The sequence below is a fragment of the Erinaceus europaeus genome, chromosome 8 (genome assembly GCF_950295315.1).
Source record: "Erinaceus europaeus chromosome 8, mEriEur2.1, whole genome shotgun sequence".
Taxonomy (NCBI): Eukaryota; Metazoa; Chordata; class Mammalia; order Eulipotyphla; family Erinaceidae; genus Erinaceus; species Erinaceus europaeus.
In genome coordinates, this window is record NC_080169.1 from 2,905,946 (window position 1) to 2,920,466 (window position 14,521).

General features: G+C 43.4%; 1 protein-coding gene across 6 annotated transcripts in view; it reads left to right on the forward strand.

Annotated features, from left to right (window-relative positions):
- BBS9 (Bardet-Biedl syndrome 9) overlaps positions 1–10,093 on the forward strand; it is a 420,670-nt gene extending 410,577 nt beyond the window's left edge. For 5 of the 6 annotated variants that reach the window (XM_060195812.1, XM_060195813.1, XM_060195814.1 and 2 more), the window contains 2 exons: positions 9,302–9,412; positions 9,615–10,093. In XM_060195812.1, coding sequence (XP_060051795.1) covers positions 9,302–9,412; positions 9,615–9,646 — 143 coding nt within the window. In that variant the 3' untranslated portion in view covers positions 9,647–10,093. Of the gene's footprint in view, positions 1–9,301; positions 9,413–9,614 lie in introns of those variants that run through there. The other variant, XR_009551114.1, reaches the window with a different exon arrangement.
- The last annotated feature ends 4,428 nt before the right edge of the window (positions 10,094–14,521 follow it).

Here is a 14,521-nt window from a genome sequence, read left to right on the forward strand (position 1 = left end):
AGGCAGAGGTGAAAACATCCTGTGTGCTAAGCATGACTCTCGCGGTCGTGGCTCACCCAGGCCTAACAGTAGACCCCGCGAAGACCTCCATCAGCTGATCAGGCAGCTGAGTGTCAGGGCTAGACAGAGCCTAGTCAACTGCCATGGCCTCCGGGGTCTAAAAGTCAAGTCTCACTTCCAGTGGTCTCTCCAGTCACTGCCCATTTGATTTTCATTTCTGTTAGAAGAAAAGACACACCCCATGGAGACAACTCTAAAATATTGGACACCCTAAGCATTTGTAAAAATAGATCTCTAGTAAAACATTTTCATGCTGGAAGGAATCATGAAGTAAGATCATCCAGAAAGAGGAGGATGAATGTGGGATGATCCCACTCAGAGACAAAATTGAAAAACAAGAACAGAAGGGAAAACACAAAGCAGACCTGGGTCTGGAGTTAGTGTACTGCACCAAAGTGAAAGACTCTGGGGTGGGGGGAGGGTTCAGGTCCTGGGACAGGATGGCAGAGGAGGACGTAGGTGGGGGTTAGAGTGTTATGTGGAAAAGTGAGAAATGTTACACATGAGGACCAGCGTAGGGATCCCGGTTTGAGTCCCCTGCTTCCCACTTGCAGGGGAGTCGCTTCACAGGCGGTGAGGCAGGTCTGCAGGTGTCTGAATTTCTCTCCCCCTCTCTGTCTTCCCCTCCTCTCTCCATTTCTCTCTGTCCTCTCCAACAACGACAACAACGGTAGTGATAACCACAACAATGATGAAACAACAAGGGCAACAAAAGGGGAAAATAGGGTCTCCGGGAGCTGTGGATTCGTGGTGCAGGCACTGAGCCCCGGCAATAACCCTGGAGGGAAAGAAAGAAAGAAAGAAAGAAAGAAAGAAAGAAAGAAAGAAAGAAAGAAAGGAAGAAAGACATGTTACACATGTACCAACTACTATATTTTACTATCTACTGTAAACCATTCACCCCCCCATAAAGAAAAAAAGAAAAAGAAATAGTTTTAAAAAGAAAACATTTTGCCAGTCTTAATCATGAGAAAAACATCAGGCAAGTTTTAATAAGAGGGCATGCTACAAATAGTCAAGATAATTAAAAACAAGGGAAGTCTGAGAAACTATCACACCCAAGAAGAAACAATGGAGACTTGTCGACTAAAGTCATAAAGTATTCTAGATAGAATCCAGAAACAGAAACAGGACATTAGTTTACAAAAAAAAAAAAAAATCCCAAGGGGCCAGGCAGTGGCACACTGTGTTAAGTGCACACATTACAGTGTGCAAGGACCTGGGTTCAAGCCCCTATACCCACCTGCAGGGAGAAGCCTCCACAAGTTGTAAAGCAGGGCTGCAGTTGTCTCTGTCTCTTTCTCTCCCTATCTCCCCCACCCCCTCTCAATTTTCTCTGTATCTGTCTAATAATAAATATATATATTTAAATCTCAAGGAAATAAACTACGAACATCAGTTAAAAATAATGCATTATTTGATCCCAGCTATTACTGCATCCAGGAAAGATTAAGTACTCTGAAGTCTTTCCTCCCTCAAAAAAAAAAAAAAAAAGGATAATAATGCACAAATTCAATTTCACTGAATTTTTAAAAAGTCTTTTTTTTCCCCGGTTTTTGAGTGGGGTGTTAATGGTCTATAGTGCAGTCATTAACACATGAGTACAATTTCATTACACACGAGGACCCCCTCAGCTCTCCTCCCCCCACCCTCCTTCCCCCCAGTTCTTTGCTTTGAGGCAAATGCACAAGGCCCTGTCCACCTTTCTCCTGCTGTTCTCGCCTGGCCCTGATTGACCTGGAAAGTGTGTCATGTGAAATCAAGACTTTAATAACACTCAAAACTGTGCAGAGGAGATATGTTTCTTTTCTCTTTTTCTTTGGTTTTTCTTTACACCAATGTCTATGCTTCACTGCTCCATGACAGCTTCTTCATATAGGAAGAAAAAAACAGAAGGAGAGACAGCAGAGCACCAAAGCTTTTCACGGTGCCGCAAGGTGGGGCGTTAAGACAGGCACACTTGCAGGTGAGCAACCTCACTGGCCCTGTAACGCTGCTTAAAAGAAAAAAAAAAAAGCTTATCAGTGTTCAAACCAAAAGAGCATTCATTTGTAGCAGTTACAAAACACTGCGTCTTTTTCAACTTACTGTTGCAGTAATAACAATTATTATTATCATAGTAATAGTATTCTATAAGATGACCTGACCATGTTATATGCCTCTAGGGCCCCTTAGAACTAAGACTTGTATAAAAAATAACTTTCGTGGCCAGGTGGTGGCACACCTGGTTAAGTGCACATGTTACGATGTGCAAGGAACCAGATTCAAGCCCCCACCTGCAGAGGGAAAACTTCACAAGTGGTGAAGCAGGACTACAGGTGTCTGATTCTCTCTCCCTCTCTCTTTCCCCTTTCCTCTCAATTTCTGGCTATCTCTATCCAAATAAATAAATAAAGATGATGTTAAAAAAAAGAATACTTTCTGTAATCCAGACAGGGTTGGAAAGCTCCAAATCTGACCTGCTACCTGCTTTGATGAATGAAGTCGTATAGGAGTGTTTACTCCTGTCTGCACATTGTCTGTTAATGCCTTTGTGCCCGACTGAGGTTATTTAAGTGAAATGAATTACTCAAGAGGGTCATTTAGGTTATAAATGTTGGCCATAATTTGTATTTAGACTTCAGAGAATAATTTCAAAACTCTCTAAACCATGCCCACTGTCAGTATTTGAGCTGATTTGGACTGACTTGTGAGTCAGTCTGAATAATTAGAAATTCTGTGAGCCATTGGTTAAATATATTCCCTGTTGAATTGAATAATATAAGACAGGTGAGACAGCTCACCTGGGCATGTGCCTGCTTTGTTATGCAGGTGACCCAGGTTTGAGCCTGGCCTGCACCAGATAGGAGAAAATTCCAGTGCTGTGCTGCCTCTCTCTCTCACCCTCTCTTTTTCTCTCCTTCTCCCTCTCCTTCTCTGAAAAAGCTGGCCTAGAGTTCTAAGGTCACAGTCACTGTATTTTATAGAAGTTTTAGTTTAGGTAGCTTAGACTTATTCAGAAGCAGTGCTAGAGTGCTGAGCTACACAGTTCATATGGACTTGCTGTATGACTTTTGGCAAAGGACATAGCCTCTCAATTTGCATTTAGTAAACAGACTTTTTCTAAGAGTCTTGACTCTTTAATATACAAAGTCAAGTCAGGGATGCAGAAAAATGCCAAAAAAAAAAAAAAAAAAAAAGCCTGGGACCAGGCTGTAGCACAGCAAGTTAAGCACACATGGCGCAAAGCACAAGGACAGGCATAAGGATCCCAGTACGAGTCTGCAGGTGTCTATCTTCCCCTCCTCTCTCCATTTCTCTCTGCCCTATCCAACAATAATGACAGTAATAACAATGATAACAAGGGCAACAAAAAGGAAAAAAAATACCCTCCAGGAGCAGTGGATTCGTAGTGCAGGCACTGAGCCCCAGCAATAACCCTGGATGCCAAAAAAAAAAAAAAAAAGCCTTTTTTTTTTCTTGAATGGTAAGGAGGTGGAACATTCAGTCTGTCTCATTTATTGTTACCCACCACAGTACTGCTGACAGCTTCACTGCTTAAAACAATGGGAGAAGCTCAGCTGGTAGGAAGGAGTCCTTATGAATCGACTTTACTGGTTTCTCGCCCTCCCTGTGGCTTATGCTCCATATTTGCTATACTGGTACCTCAGAAAGCTCAAATCTCTGTCTTCTTCTTTCTTCTCCCTCTGCACTTTGCCCCTCCAAGAAACCACTAGAGGAAAGATTCCCCTAAGACTCTTGATTCCAACTCTTCAGTAAACTCCACCTATGGGAAACTAAAGTTAGAAAGGGGAGCATTTTCAGGTGACCTTAGATGTGACGCCTGTGCAGATTTCTGAGGCAAAAGGGAAGCACAAAACAACCTCTGGAGGAAACCTGGGGTGGGGGAGAAGAGTGGGCTGAGGGGAGTGGCGGCAGAGGGAAAACAGACAAACCAGTATCATCAGTATCTCAATTATAAAATGGGACCTAGAGGCGCTTCCTAAAGGGTCGGGTGAGGCCTGAGTATCCCGGCAGATTCAGAATCCAGCCTCGTGTCCAGCACACCGCAGGCTCACAGTACTGTGGCTTCTTTTTTAATTATTTTATTATCTTTATGTATTTATTGGCTAGACAGAGCCAGAAATTGAGAGGGAAGAGGGTGATAGAGCGGGAGGGGGACAGAGAGACACCTGCAGCCCAGCTTCACCACTCATGAAGCTTTCCCCTGCAGGTGGGGTCCGGGGGCTCAAACCTGGGTCCTTGTGCACTGTAACATGTGCGCTCAACCATGTGCGTCACCACCCGGCCCCAGTACTGTGATTTCTAGATCATGAAGTCTCTGGCCCTAGCTTGTCTTAGCCTGTCGGTTCGCATCCGCTGCACATATGATTTCTGTTGATATGATTTTGTCCAGCTGGGGTTTTCCTTGCCTTTCCTCTTTAATGGGACAGGCTCTGAGCCAAGGGTACTTCATCTGGCGCCCTTGGATCCCAGGCTCCACTTCTACAGATGAGCTTCAGAGAGTCTTTGTTTGAGAGTTTTCTGATTTGTTTCTCTTTTCCTACTTACTCTTAAATCTGTGACAAATGTCTCCCCCTCTCCCTAAGAAAAAGCCTTGTCAGATATACCCTTTCTGTCTATTCTTTCCTGCCATGAGTGCTAAAGAGAGATCTCCTCCAGCCCCCCCCCCCCCAGTCCCATATTCCTTTTCACTCTACTGGATGACTTCTCCCAGAAGGCTATTTCATTGCCTTCTCCTCTAAGCCCAGCATCTTGGAACCTGCCTCTGACCTGTGGTGCTGCTCTAGCAATCTCCCGGTATCCACAGGCAGTGACTCACAACGGAGATGAATAGATGCTTACACCTGGAACCTGCAGCCTTGGCACTTGTCAGCTAATGCCGGAGCCACACAGTCACTGGCGGTGAGCACAGACGTCAGGGAAGTGAGGCTTGATGTGTGTTCTGTCTGACTCAGGGACTGTGTGTCCTTGGCAGGTCAGGGAGTCTCATGAGAGCTCAGCCTCCTTATCTGTAAAATGACATTAATAACTTCTATGGTTATGGTGTGGTTGGTAGAGTTAGATGATACAGATAGAGTCCTCAACACACAACACGTAGAGGTGTCTTAGAATGGAAATCATTGTTGCAGTCATCGATAGGCTTTGGAAAGAGATGAAAAATAAGCCTTAGATGCAACAAGCTCGGCCAGCTAGTAGAATGTCCTAAAGAAGGTGCCATAAATATTCTAATCAAATTCTTACTTTGTAGGCTTAGACACCCTCCTCCTATGCACTACCTCACACAACTCAGCTACTCTCTCTACTCGACTACCTACACAAAAGAAAGTAAAATATTATTGTCACTGCTTATTATCAAGATTACCCTTTAGCAGAAGAAAGGTACACAATTGACCAAGAGATACACTGGCAAAAAAATTATATCAACTATAGGGTAATCATTGTCCCTATGACAGCCTTAATTAGAATCATCAAACAAGTAAATGCAGTAAAACTCAAGGCTCACTGAGAACCCACTAAATTCCTAGGTGTATCCCACCACCACTGCCCCCAGCTTGAGGCCAGACTCCATAGACTGATTTGCATACAACAAATGACACTTAGCATTTTAAGAGTTGGGAGAAAACCCAGCTTGTCAGATAACAAAGAGACTACAAAAGCTGGAAAAGGGCAAGAGACTGGGTCATTTAAAGGTGGTCTCTTTGGTCACGAGCAGGCCAGTCCATCGCCTGGGCCCTAGTCAGGGAATCCTAGGACTCCTCATAGATATGACGGTCTTAGACCTCTAACGGACCCCTCTCTCCACCATCGCTGGTCAGTTCCATCAGGAACATCATCAGAAGCCCTTTCAAGGCTGCTCTAGGAACTTGCCCTCACTACAAACTAGCAGTAGTAGGGACGGGACGGCCCCACTCTCGGAAGGGAGGTTGGGTCAGCCTTCCCTGCCCCTTGAGGAAGACGGGTTCTGAAATGAGTGCAGCCTAGAATGTTCCCAGCTGTGACCATGGCCTGTGAGCTGGGACTGACAGGCACTCAGAGGTTATACAGGTTTCTATGCTAAATATGAATAGACGTGGGCCCTGGGTCAGACTGATGTAGTAAACAGTTAATTGTACTTATATATTTTCTTCAAGTTTCGGAGATACTATCTAACCTAATTTAGCTTTCTAGTTCTAATCTCAACTCTGACTATATCTTTCCAGACAATATGTTACCACCTCCATCTTACTAATCTCAAGCAAAAACTAAAGTCGTGGACTCCTAGGAACATAGCAAAAATAGACTTCCTAGCTTCTTCTCACCCTAAAATCCCTGTTCTCACCTGCTCTGTTCCTACTTTCTGGTTCCTATTTATTAAACTTACTGTCTTTCAGACGCCAAGTTGCAGATGCTACTGGGATCCCACCCTGAACTCCATGGGCAAACAACCATACCAGTGCGTCCCGAAGCCTCCCCACAGCCCTACCCTGCTAGGGAAAGATAGAAACAGGCAGGAGGTATGGATCCACCTGCCCACGCCCATGTCCAGTGGAGAAGCAATTACAGAAACCAGACCTTCTGTCTCCTGCACCCCATGAAGTATTTTGGTTCATAATCTCAGCAAGGAGAAGTATGAGGGGAAGATGACTAGAGGACCCTGAAACCCGATTCTACTAGGCTCTAGAGAGAGAAGAGGAAAAAGGGAAGATATTCGTGACAACAGGAATAGGTATAGGCAGTAGTGATAGGTGTAGGTGTGACCATAGAAACAGTGGGTAAAATGCATGTGGATAGATAGACGGTCATAGAAATAATAGTTAACACTCACCGGTAACCTTGAGAGAACCAATGTAGTTTCCCATGGAGGGCATGGGGAAGACAGAACTCTGGTGTTTGGAATGGTGTGGAATTGTACCCCTGTTATTTTGTAATTTTGTAAATCACTAAAAAAGAAAAAGAAAAAAGAGGAAGACACCAAAAGAAAGCGGGGGTGGGGGGGAAGCCTGACTCCTTCTGTGCCAGCAGCTCCCTTGGTTAGACACAGCGGGCAAGTCTCACTGCGTTGTAGATCACTCACAGCTTCTCTGTGGGCACCCTCTGAGAACCCTCTAGCTCTTGGGAGTTAAAAGTCTTTCCTGTCAGATTTCGCCCAGCATGGATTTCGTTTCCAGTTTTTTTCAGACCTGGGGTCTTGCCGCTCCCCTAGTTTGAACGATGTAGTTTGCAGCTCTGTGCCACTGCTGATGTCCACTCCTTCTTACCTCCCCTCCCAGCCCCAGTGCATAAAGCCTGAGTTTTGAAGCCCCGGCTCAGTGTATGAGAAGCCTCAGAAGAAGAAGAATATTAAGTTACATTTCATTCACAAGGAGAATGACTTTGGGGGAAAAAAAATTAAGTGTATTTCTAGGAAATGATGCTTTCGTCAAATCAAGTGGGGTGGGGGTAGTCAGGAAGATCTCACATGACCGTGAGTTTCCCTAACACGACTCTGGTGGACAAAATCAAATGACCTGTTCCCAGTGTTTCAAAGCACAGCAGTGCCGGCTCATCTTCCAGTCACCTTGGAATTGACTTGCAATTGAAAGCTTCCGCCATGCAAGTCGTGGCTTTGCTGTTTAATTATGAAGTGTTCTGTGTCTGAGTTGTTGGGTGCTGGGGTTTAAAGGTAGAATCAAATTCCAGAGAAATACTACCGCAATCACTGCCTCAGAAACAGTCTCCTTTTTGATCAAGAAAGATTTCTTTCCATTGATGCTGATGTGCTACACACGTTTTCTCTTCTCCTTCTTCTTCTCCTTCTCTCTCTCTCTCTTTCTTTTTTTGACAGGACAGAGAGAAATTGAGATAGGAGGGAGAGATAGAGAGGGAGAGAGGAGAAAGACCTGCTTCACCGCTCATGAAGTGTCTGTCACACAATGGGGAGTGGGAGCCCAAGCCTGGGTTCTCGCACTGGTCTTTGCGCATAAGACTATGTGCGCTTACCTGGGTGCTGCCCGCCCCTGTTCAGGGCGCCATTATGCCGGGCTAGCTTCGCGGGCGGGAGACAGACGACCAGGGACTCATGGCTGAGCTGGGAAGCAGTATCTCTTTATTCATGTGGAAGGCAGCACAATCTAAGCTAAGCTATCTCTAGTCACAATGCTGTCCTTCTATATATACTCCCAAGTAGGGTAGAAACAGGATGTGACATAGAGAGGGTGGAGCCAACAGACTGGTGGAAATCAGGGTGTGACTAGGAGAGGGGGCAGAGCAAAAAGACATCCTGAACCAGTGGGGATTAAACCAATGCCCTGCAGGCAGGGCGGTGCTTAGTTAACAGTGGTTATGTCAATAGAATACAGTGTTAAGCAGGGGGGATTAAACCAATGAAACAGAAAGGGTTTTAGAAGCATACTCCCCTTCTGTACTTTCTGGAACTGTGGTGTTAAAGGGAGTTCCTGTCAAGGCATCAGTGTGGTTACCATATATGCTGTAGGCTTTGTCTTTTTTAAATTTATTGAAATTATCTTTATTTATTTATTTATTGGATAGAGACAGCGCGAAATCAAGAGGGAAGGGGGGAAACAGAGAGGGAAAGAGACAGAGAGACACCTGCAGCCCTGCTTCACCACTCGTGAAAGCTTTCCTCCTGCAAGTGGAGACCGGGGATTCGAACCTGGGTCCTTGCCCACTGTAATGGGAGCGCTTAATCAGGCACACCACCATTCCATCCCGAGGCTTTGTCATGTCTGGCTTTAAGGATAGATGTGAAGACAGCACTGTTTGTTGCTGCTATTGCTAAGCCATCACTAGTATGACACATCTTTTTGGGGGGTGGGGGTGGGGGAGGAGTCGCCGTGTTGTCATCAGAGAGTGATGTCTAAGATTATTGTGTTTGGCTGCTTCTGAGGACTGGCATCACATCGTCTTCTAATCTCTACAGCTGATGTGTTCTGAGTACTGAGTTTTCTATGGAGAAGCAGATTTTATTTTTACTTTTTATTGTTGTTGTTATTGATGTCGTTGTTGTTGGATAGGACAGAGAGAAATGGAGAGAGGAGGGAAAGACAGAGAGGAGGAGAGAAAGACAGACACCTGCAGACCTGCTTCACCGCCTGTGAAGCGACTCCCCTGCAGGTGGGGAGCCGGGGGCTCGAACCGGGATCCTTACTCCAGTCCTTGCGCTTTGCGCCACGTGTGCTTAACCCGCTGCACTACCGCCCACCTCCCCGCAGATTTTTTTTCTGTGAGTTTCCTAAAGTGTTGTTTGTTTTTCAACAAGGTGGCTGTGCTACGATCCCTGAATCCGACCTAGAGGAGAGATCAGCAGAACAAGACTCTGCAGAGCTGTTTACCAACCACAAACACCTCATTGGAAAGCCTTCCAGTCCAGGTAAGAGGAAGGGGCGCACGGCAGTGACACATCAGGAACAGCGAGCCCTTTGACCAGGCCTTGCCCCACCTAGCTCCTTGTCCTCCTACTTCATCCTCCTCCTCAGCATTAGTGGTACTGACTTTGACCATTTGTGTATTCCTTTCATGATTCAAACTTTTTCCTGTCTCTCTTGCTTCCCTCTCCCCTGCCCCCCCACCAGAAGCGTCATCCCTCCAAGGAGCTGTGGAATAGTTCCCAAAGAGTTGAGTGGTTGAAGGAAGAGGGCCTTCTCAGTGCTGACCCGCGTAGATGTCATGCCAAGCGCTTGTGTGGAACTCACCCAGGCGCTTATGCAGCTCACCTGCATGGAGGTGATACTGTTCAGAGAGGGGAATCTGGACATTTTTATTACTATTATTACTATTATTATCATCATCATTATTTTTACTATTATTATTTTGCTAGGACTTGTAGTACCTCAAATCAGTTGAAATCTTACCAAGGAAGGATATTGCTGCTTTTTGGTCACCTGCATGATTGCAACCAAAGGATATTTAAGATGACATCAGTTTGGGACAGAGTCTGTAATGCATAGAACCTAGATCCAAAGCAATATGATATCCCCCGCCCTTCCCCCCAAAAAAAAACGTCTTACATGACAAATGTATCAGGTTTAATAAAGCACCTCATTATCAAACACTTTCTTGAGTCTGTTTTATAGCCACAGGTCTATTTGGGTTGGTCTTCTACAATAGTTCTTCAGAGGAGAGTCTCCACAGTGAGCCTAACTAACGTGATCGTCTGATAAAGGGGAGAAACGATAGAACTTTTTATATGGCTTACTCTATTAGATCCACACGGGAGGAGGTAAGTTTCCTATTAAATTGTATTACAGGAATAGGCTACATTAACATCTTTCACCACCCCAGTGATTGACAACTTTTAAAAATCCAGGTTATGTAAAGATTTTTTTTTCAATTAGTACAGTCCTAATGTAAGGTTTCTTTCTACATGGAAGAATAAAAGAAATTTTGATGATTTTGAGTTAACATCACACTTGGAGCGTTTCCTCGTCATTGCAAAGTAGCATTTAGATCATCTGAATATTACAAACAGTTGGAGTCAAATCCTCTTATGTAAACAAAATTCCTGGAAAATTCATCTTCGTACTTAATTTTGAGTTATTATCCATATTATTACCAATTCCAGACTTCAACCACCTGGCATTTCATGAAGCTTAGGTCTGTAATACTCACCAAATCATCTAATGTTATTTTCCTGCATTTAGGTGATTCGTTGTTTTACTTATTTGACAACAAAATTTAGGAAATCTCTTTAGGTCTCTCCTCATGAGTACAAAAACAAAATAATAAATTTGACTAAGTCTTTAAGGATAAAATAAACATTTTTTAGAGTTTAATACAAAGAAAATGAACAGAGGAAAAGAGTTGGAATTTATTTTCTATGTTCCCAAAATGTCATTAGCAAATCCTAAAGCCCATGTGTATGCACCTGACCATACGCACACTATGTTCTCTGCTTATAAAAGCAGTGCCGTCTGGCAAGGGTGGGGTGGAAGGTGGGGGCAGGCAGCACCGCATAGTTCAAAGTACAAGGACCAACTCAAGGATCCCAGTTCAAGCCACCAGTTTCCTACCTGCAGGGGTGGGGGTCGTTTCACAAGTGGTGAAGCTGGTGTACAGGTGTCTATCTTCCCCTCCTCTCTCAATTTCTTTCTGTCCTACCCAGCAGCAACAATAATAGCAACAGCAACAACAACAGAAAAAGATGGCCTCCAGGAGCAGTGGATTCATAGTGCAGGCACTGAGCCCCAGTGATAGCCCTGGAGGCCAAAAAACAATACCATCTGGTTACGTCTGCACCGGTAGAGCACACGTATTACCAAGCATAATATCCAGGACAGCGATTCAAGCCCCCATTAGTCCCTCACCGCAGGGTGATGCTTCGCTAGCGGTGATGCAGTGCTGCAAGTGTCTCTTTCACTCTCTATTCCTCCCTCCTCTGTCAATTTCTCTCTTGCTCCCTCATCAATACTAACAGAAACACTAGGAAAGTCCCAGAGGTTCCAGGACTAGGAGGGGTACAGATTTTAGAGAATGGGAGAGGTTCTTTATGCTTTCAGAGAGGCTTTTAAATGACAATAGTTAATTATGATTATAACCAAGTTACTTTGGAGCTTATTTTTCTTTGAAAACCCACTTGTTAGCACTTACTGTAAGTTACATGGCCTTACCATGCTTTACACCATTTAAGGATATCCAGCTAGTAATAATACCTGACACACTGCTAGGACCAAGTGATTTTGATCGAGCCGGCTAACGGTTGTAGGTCATTTAGGTATTTTAGGAAAAAAATACATATTTTTAGAACTGCTTGAAAAACTTAAGCCAAGTGTAAGAATTCAGTCAGCTTACAAATTTGAAACATTAAATACTTAGGCTAAGAGAAATATGTAACTAAAATCTGAGCAGTTAAAGAACTTGAAATATTAAACCTGTTTTCCCCCTGACATACTGAATCGGTAATGCTTTATAAGATGATAAGTTAACAGGACCGTAGTTTCACACTGCTCCCACCACCAATGCTCGGTGTCTCCATCCTCATCTCCTACAAGAACCAGGTAACCACCATAGTTCTCACACAGTCTTAGATATGGGTTGCCTGTTTTTTTTCAAGTTCAAATGTGTTCTCCACATTCCCCGTCAGAGTGAAACTGTTCTGTAGTCCCTTGCTGCCTTACTTACTTCCTAAGCATAATCTTCTCCAACTCCATCCATTTTATCCCAAAGGACATAATATCATCTTTTTTTTTTTAATTGCTGAATTGTACTTCATTGAGTATATGTTCCATGTGTTTTTTTATCCAGTCATCTGCTGAAGGGCTTTTTTGGTTGACACCGTATTTTGGCTATTGTGAATAGTACAGTTGTGAGCATGGGGTGGGTGTATCTCTTTGAATCAGCATTCTTACATCTTTTGGAGAAGTGCTTTGGAGTGGCTTTGCTGAACGATAACGTATTGCCATCTGTGTTTGTTTAATCATTCTCCACACTGTGATCCGTGCTGGTCGCACCAGTTCTCATTCCCACCAACTGTAAGTTCCCCTCTCTCCACATCCTCTCCCACACTTCTCCTCTCCTGCTTTGTTGATGAAGGTTATTCTCAGAGGTGTGAGGTGGAATTTCCACATGGTCTTAATTTGCATGTCTCTGGTGAAAAGTAAATAGGAGCATGTCTGCATATGTCTGTGGGCCATGTGTATCTCTTCTTTAGAGCACTTGTCTTTCCACTGTTTTACGGGGTTGTTCTTTTTCTTTTTGTTGAACTGTATGTGCTCTTTATAGATGCTTAATATCAGCTGTTTATCTGAAGTATGGTGTGCAAATACCTTCTTCCATTTGCTGGATTCCCTATTTACCCTTACAGAATTTTTTTTCTTCTGATGTGTAGATTTTTAATTTGATCCAGTCCCATTGGTTCACTCTTGTTTTTGTTTCCCTTGCCCATGGGGGGGTGTCTCCAAATACATCTTTAATGTTAATATCATGAAATGTTTCACTGATAGGTTCTTCTATATGTTTTACAGTTTCTGATATAATACCCAGATCTATGATCCATTTTGAACTGATTTTGGTGCAAAGTGTTAATTGATGGTCTAGTTTCATTTTTCTGCATGTAGCTGTTCAGTATTAGTATCTTTCATCCAAAATGAGGTACTTGAAGTTCACAGATCCAACAATCACAGTGACATATTCTCACTCAGTGAAGTGTACATTCAACAGAATCTTATGTATAAATCCAACCTTTTTTCCATTATCAGAAAATTGAATTTCAATTATTATACTTGCTACTGTAATTACTTTTGAGAAAAAAGAAGAAAAAAGCCCTCCTTTGTATTTTATTGCTATATAAATATTTAGAAGACTTTAAGAGGCTAATTTCAGATTTGGGCCCTCTCTGCTCAACAGTTTATTTTTTGAGACCTTTTGTGCCGTTCTTATTCTCATTTGTTAAATGTAGCACAGTTCTCACATTCATACTATTTACATTTTATGTATTGTGCCAGAGGTCTAAAAAAAAAACTTTCCATTTAAATTTTTGATGTGATTAGCTGCTTTTAATTACATCTGAACCGCTCCTGCCAAATAATGATTAAAACACAGACAAACAGTATGGTTGAGATGTAAGCAAAGGAAAACAGATCTACATGAAAACTGCCTCAAGCAGTGTAACAAAAGAAAATCCATTCAATTTTGTGCATATGCGGAAGACGTCATTACAATTGGACGAGAAGATAAATAAGGTGAGAACAGTAGATAAGAGACAGTGGTAAATGTGCGAGTGCAAATGCTGTTTTTTGTTTGTTTGGTTTGTTTTTTTTTGCCTCCAGGGTTACTGCTGAGGCTGGTGCCTGCACTACGAATCCACTGCTCCTGGAGGCTATTTTTTTTCCTTTTGTTGCCCTTGTTGCTTATAGTTGTTGTTATTGCTGTCGTTGTTGGATGGGACAGAGAGAAATTGAGAGAGGAGGAGAGAAAGATAGATACCTGCAGACCTGCTTTCACAGCCTATGAAGCCACCCCACTGCAGGTGGGAAGCCGGGGGCTCGAACCAGGATCCTTACACAGGTTCTTGCACTTCGTGCCATGTGTGCTTAACCCACTGCGCCACTGCCCAGCCATGTGTTTGTTTTTTGCAATTGATTCTTCTGGGGAAAATTTTTGGAGTAAAAAATTAAAATATATAATTGTGGTTCACGGCAAATTTCGTTGGCTACCTGTAGAGAAAACTCAACTAGTTTACTAGTTTACTAAACCACAGGGTTTCTCACCTTCATGTCGGTTAAAGATCAAACTCTCTCCTCACCGTCTCTAGTAGCTCTAAACACGTGTGTGTGTGTGTGTGTGTGTGTGTGTGTGAGAGAGAGAGAGAGAGAACATATGTGTGTGTGTGAGAGAGAGAACGTGTGTGTGTGAGAGAGAGAGAATGTGTGTGTGTGTGTGTGTGAGAGAGAGAACGTGTGTGTGTGTGTGTGTGTGAGAGAGAATGTGTGTGTGTGAGAGAGAGAGAGAACGTGTGTGTGTGAGAGAGAGAGAGAATGTGTGT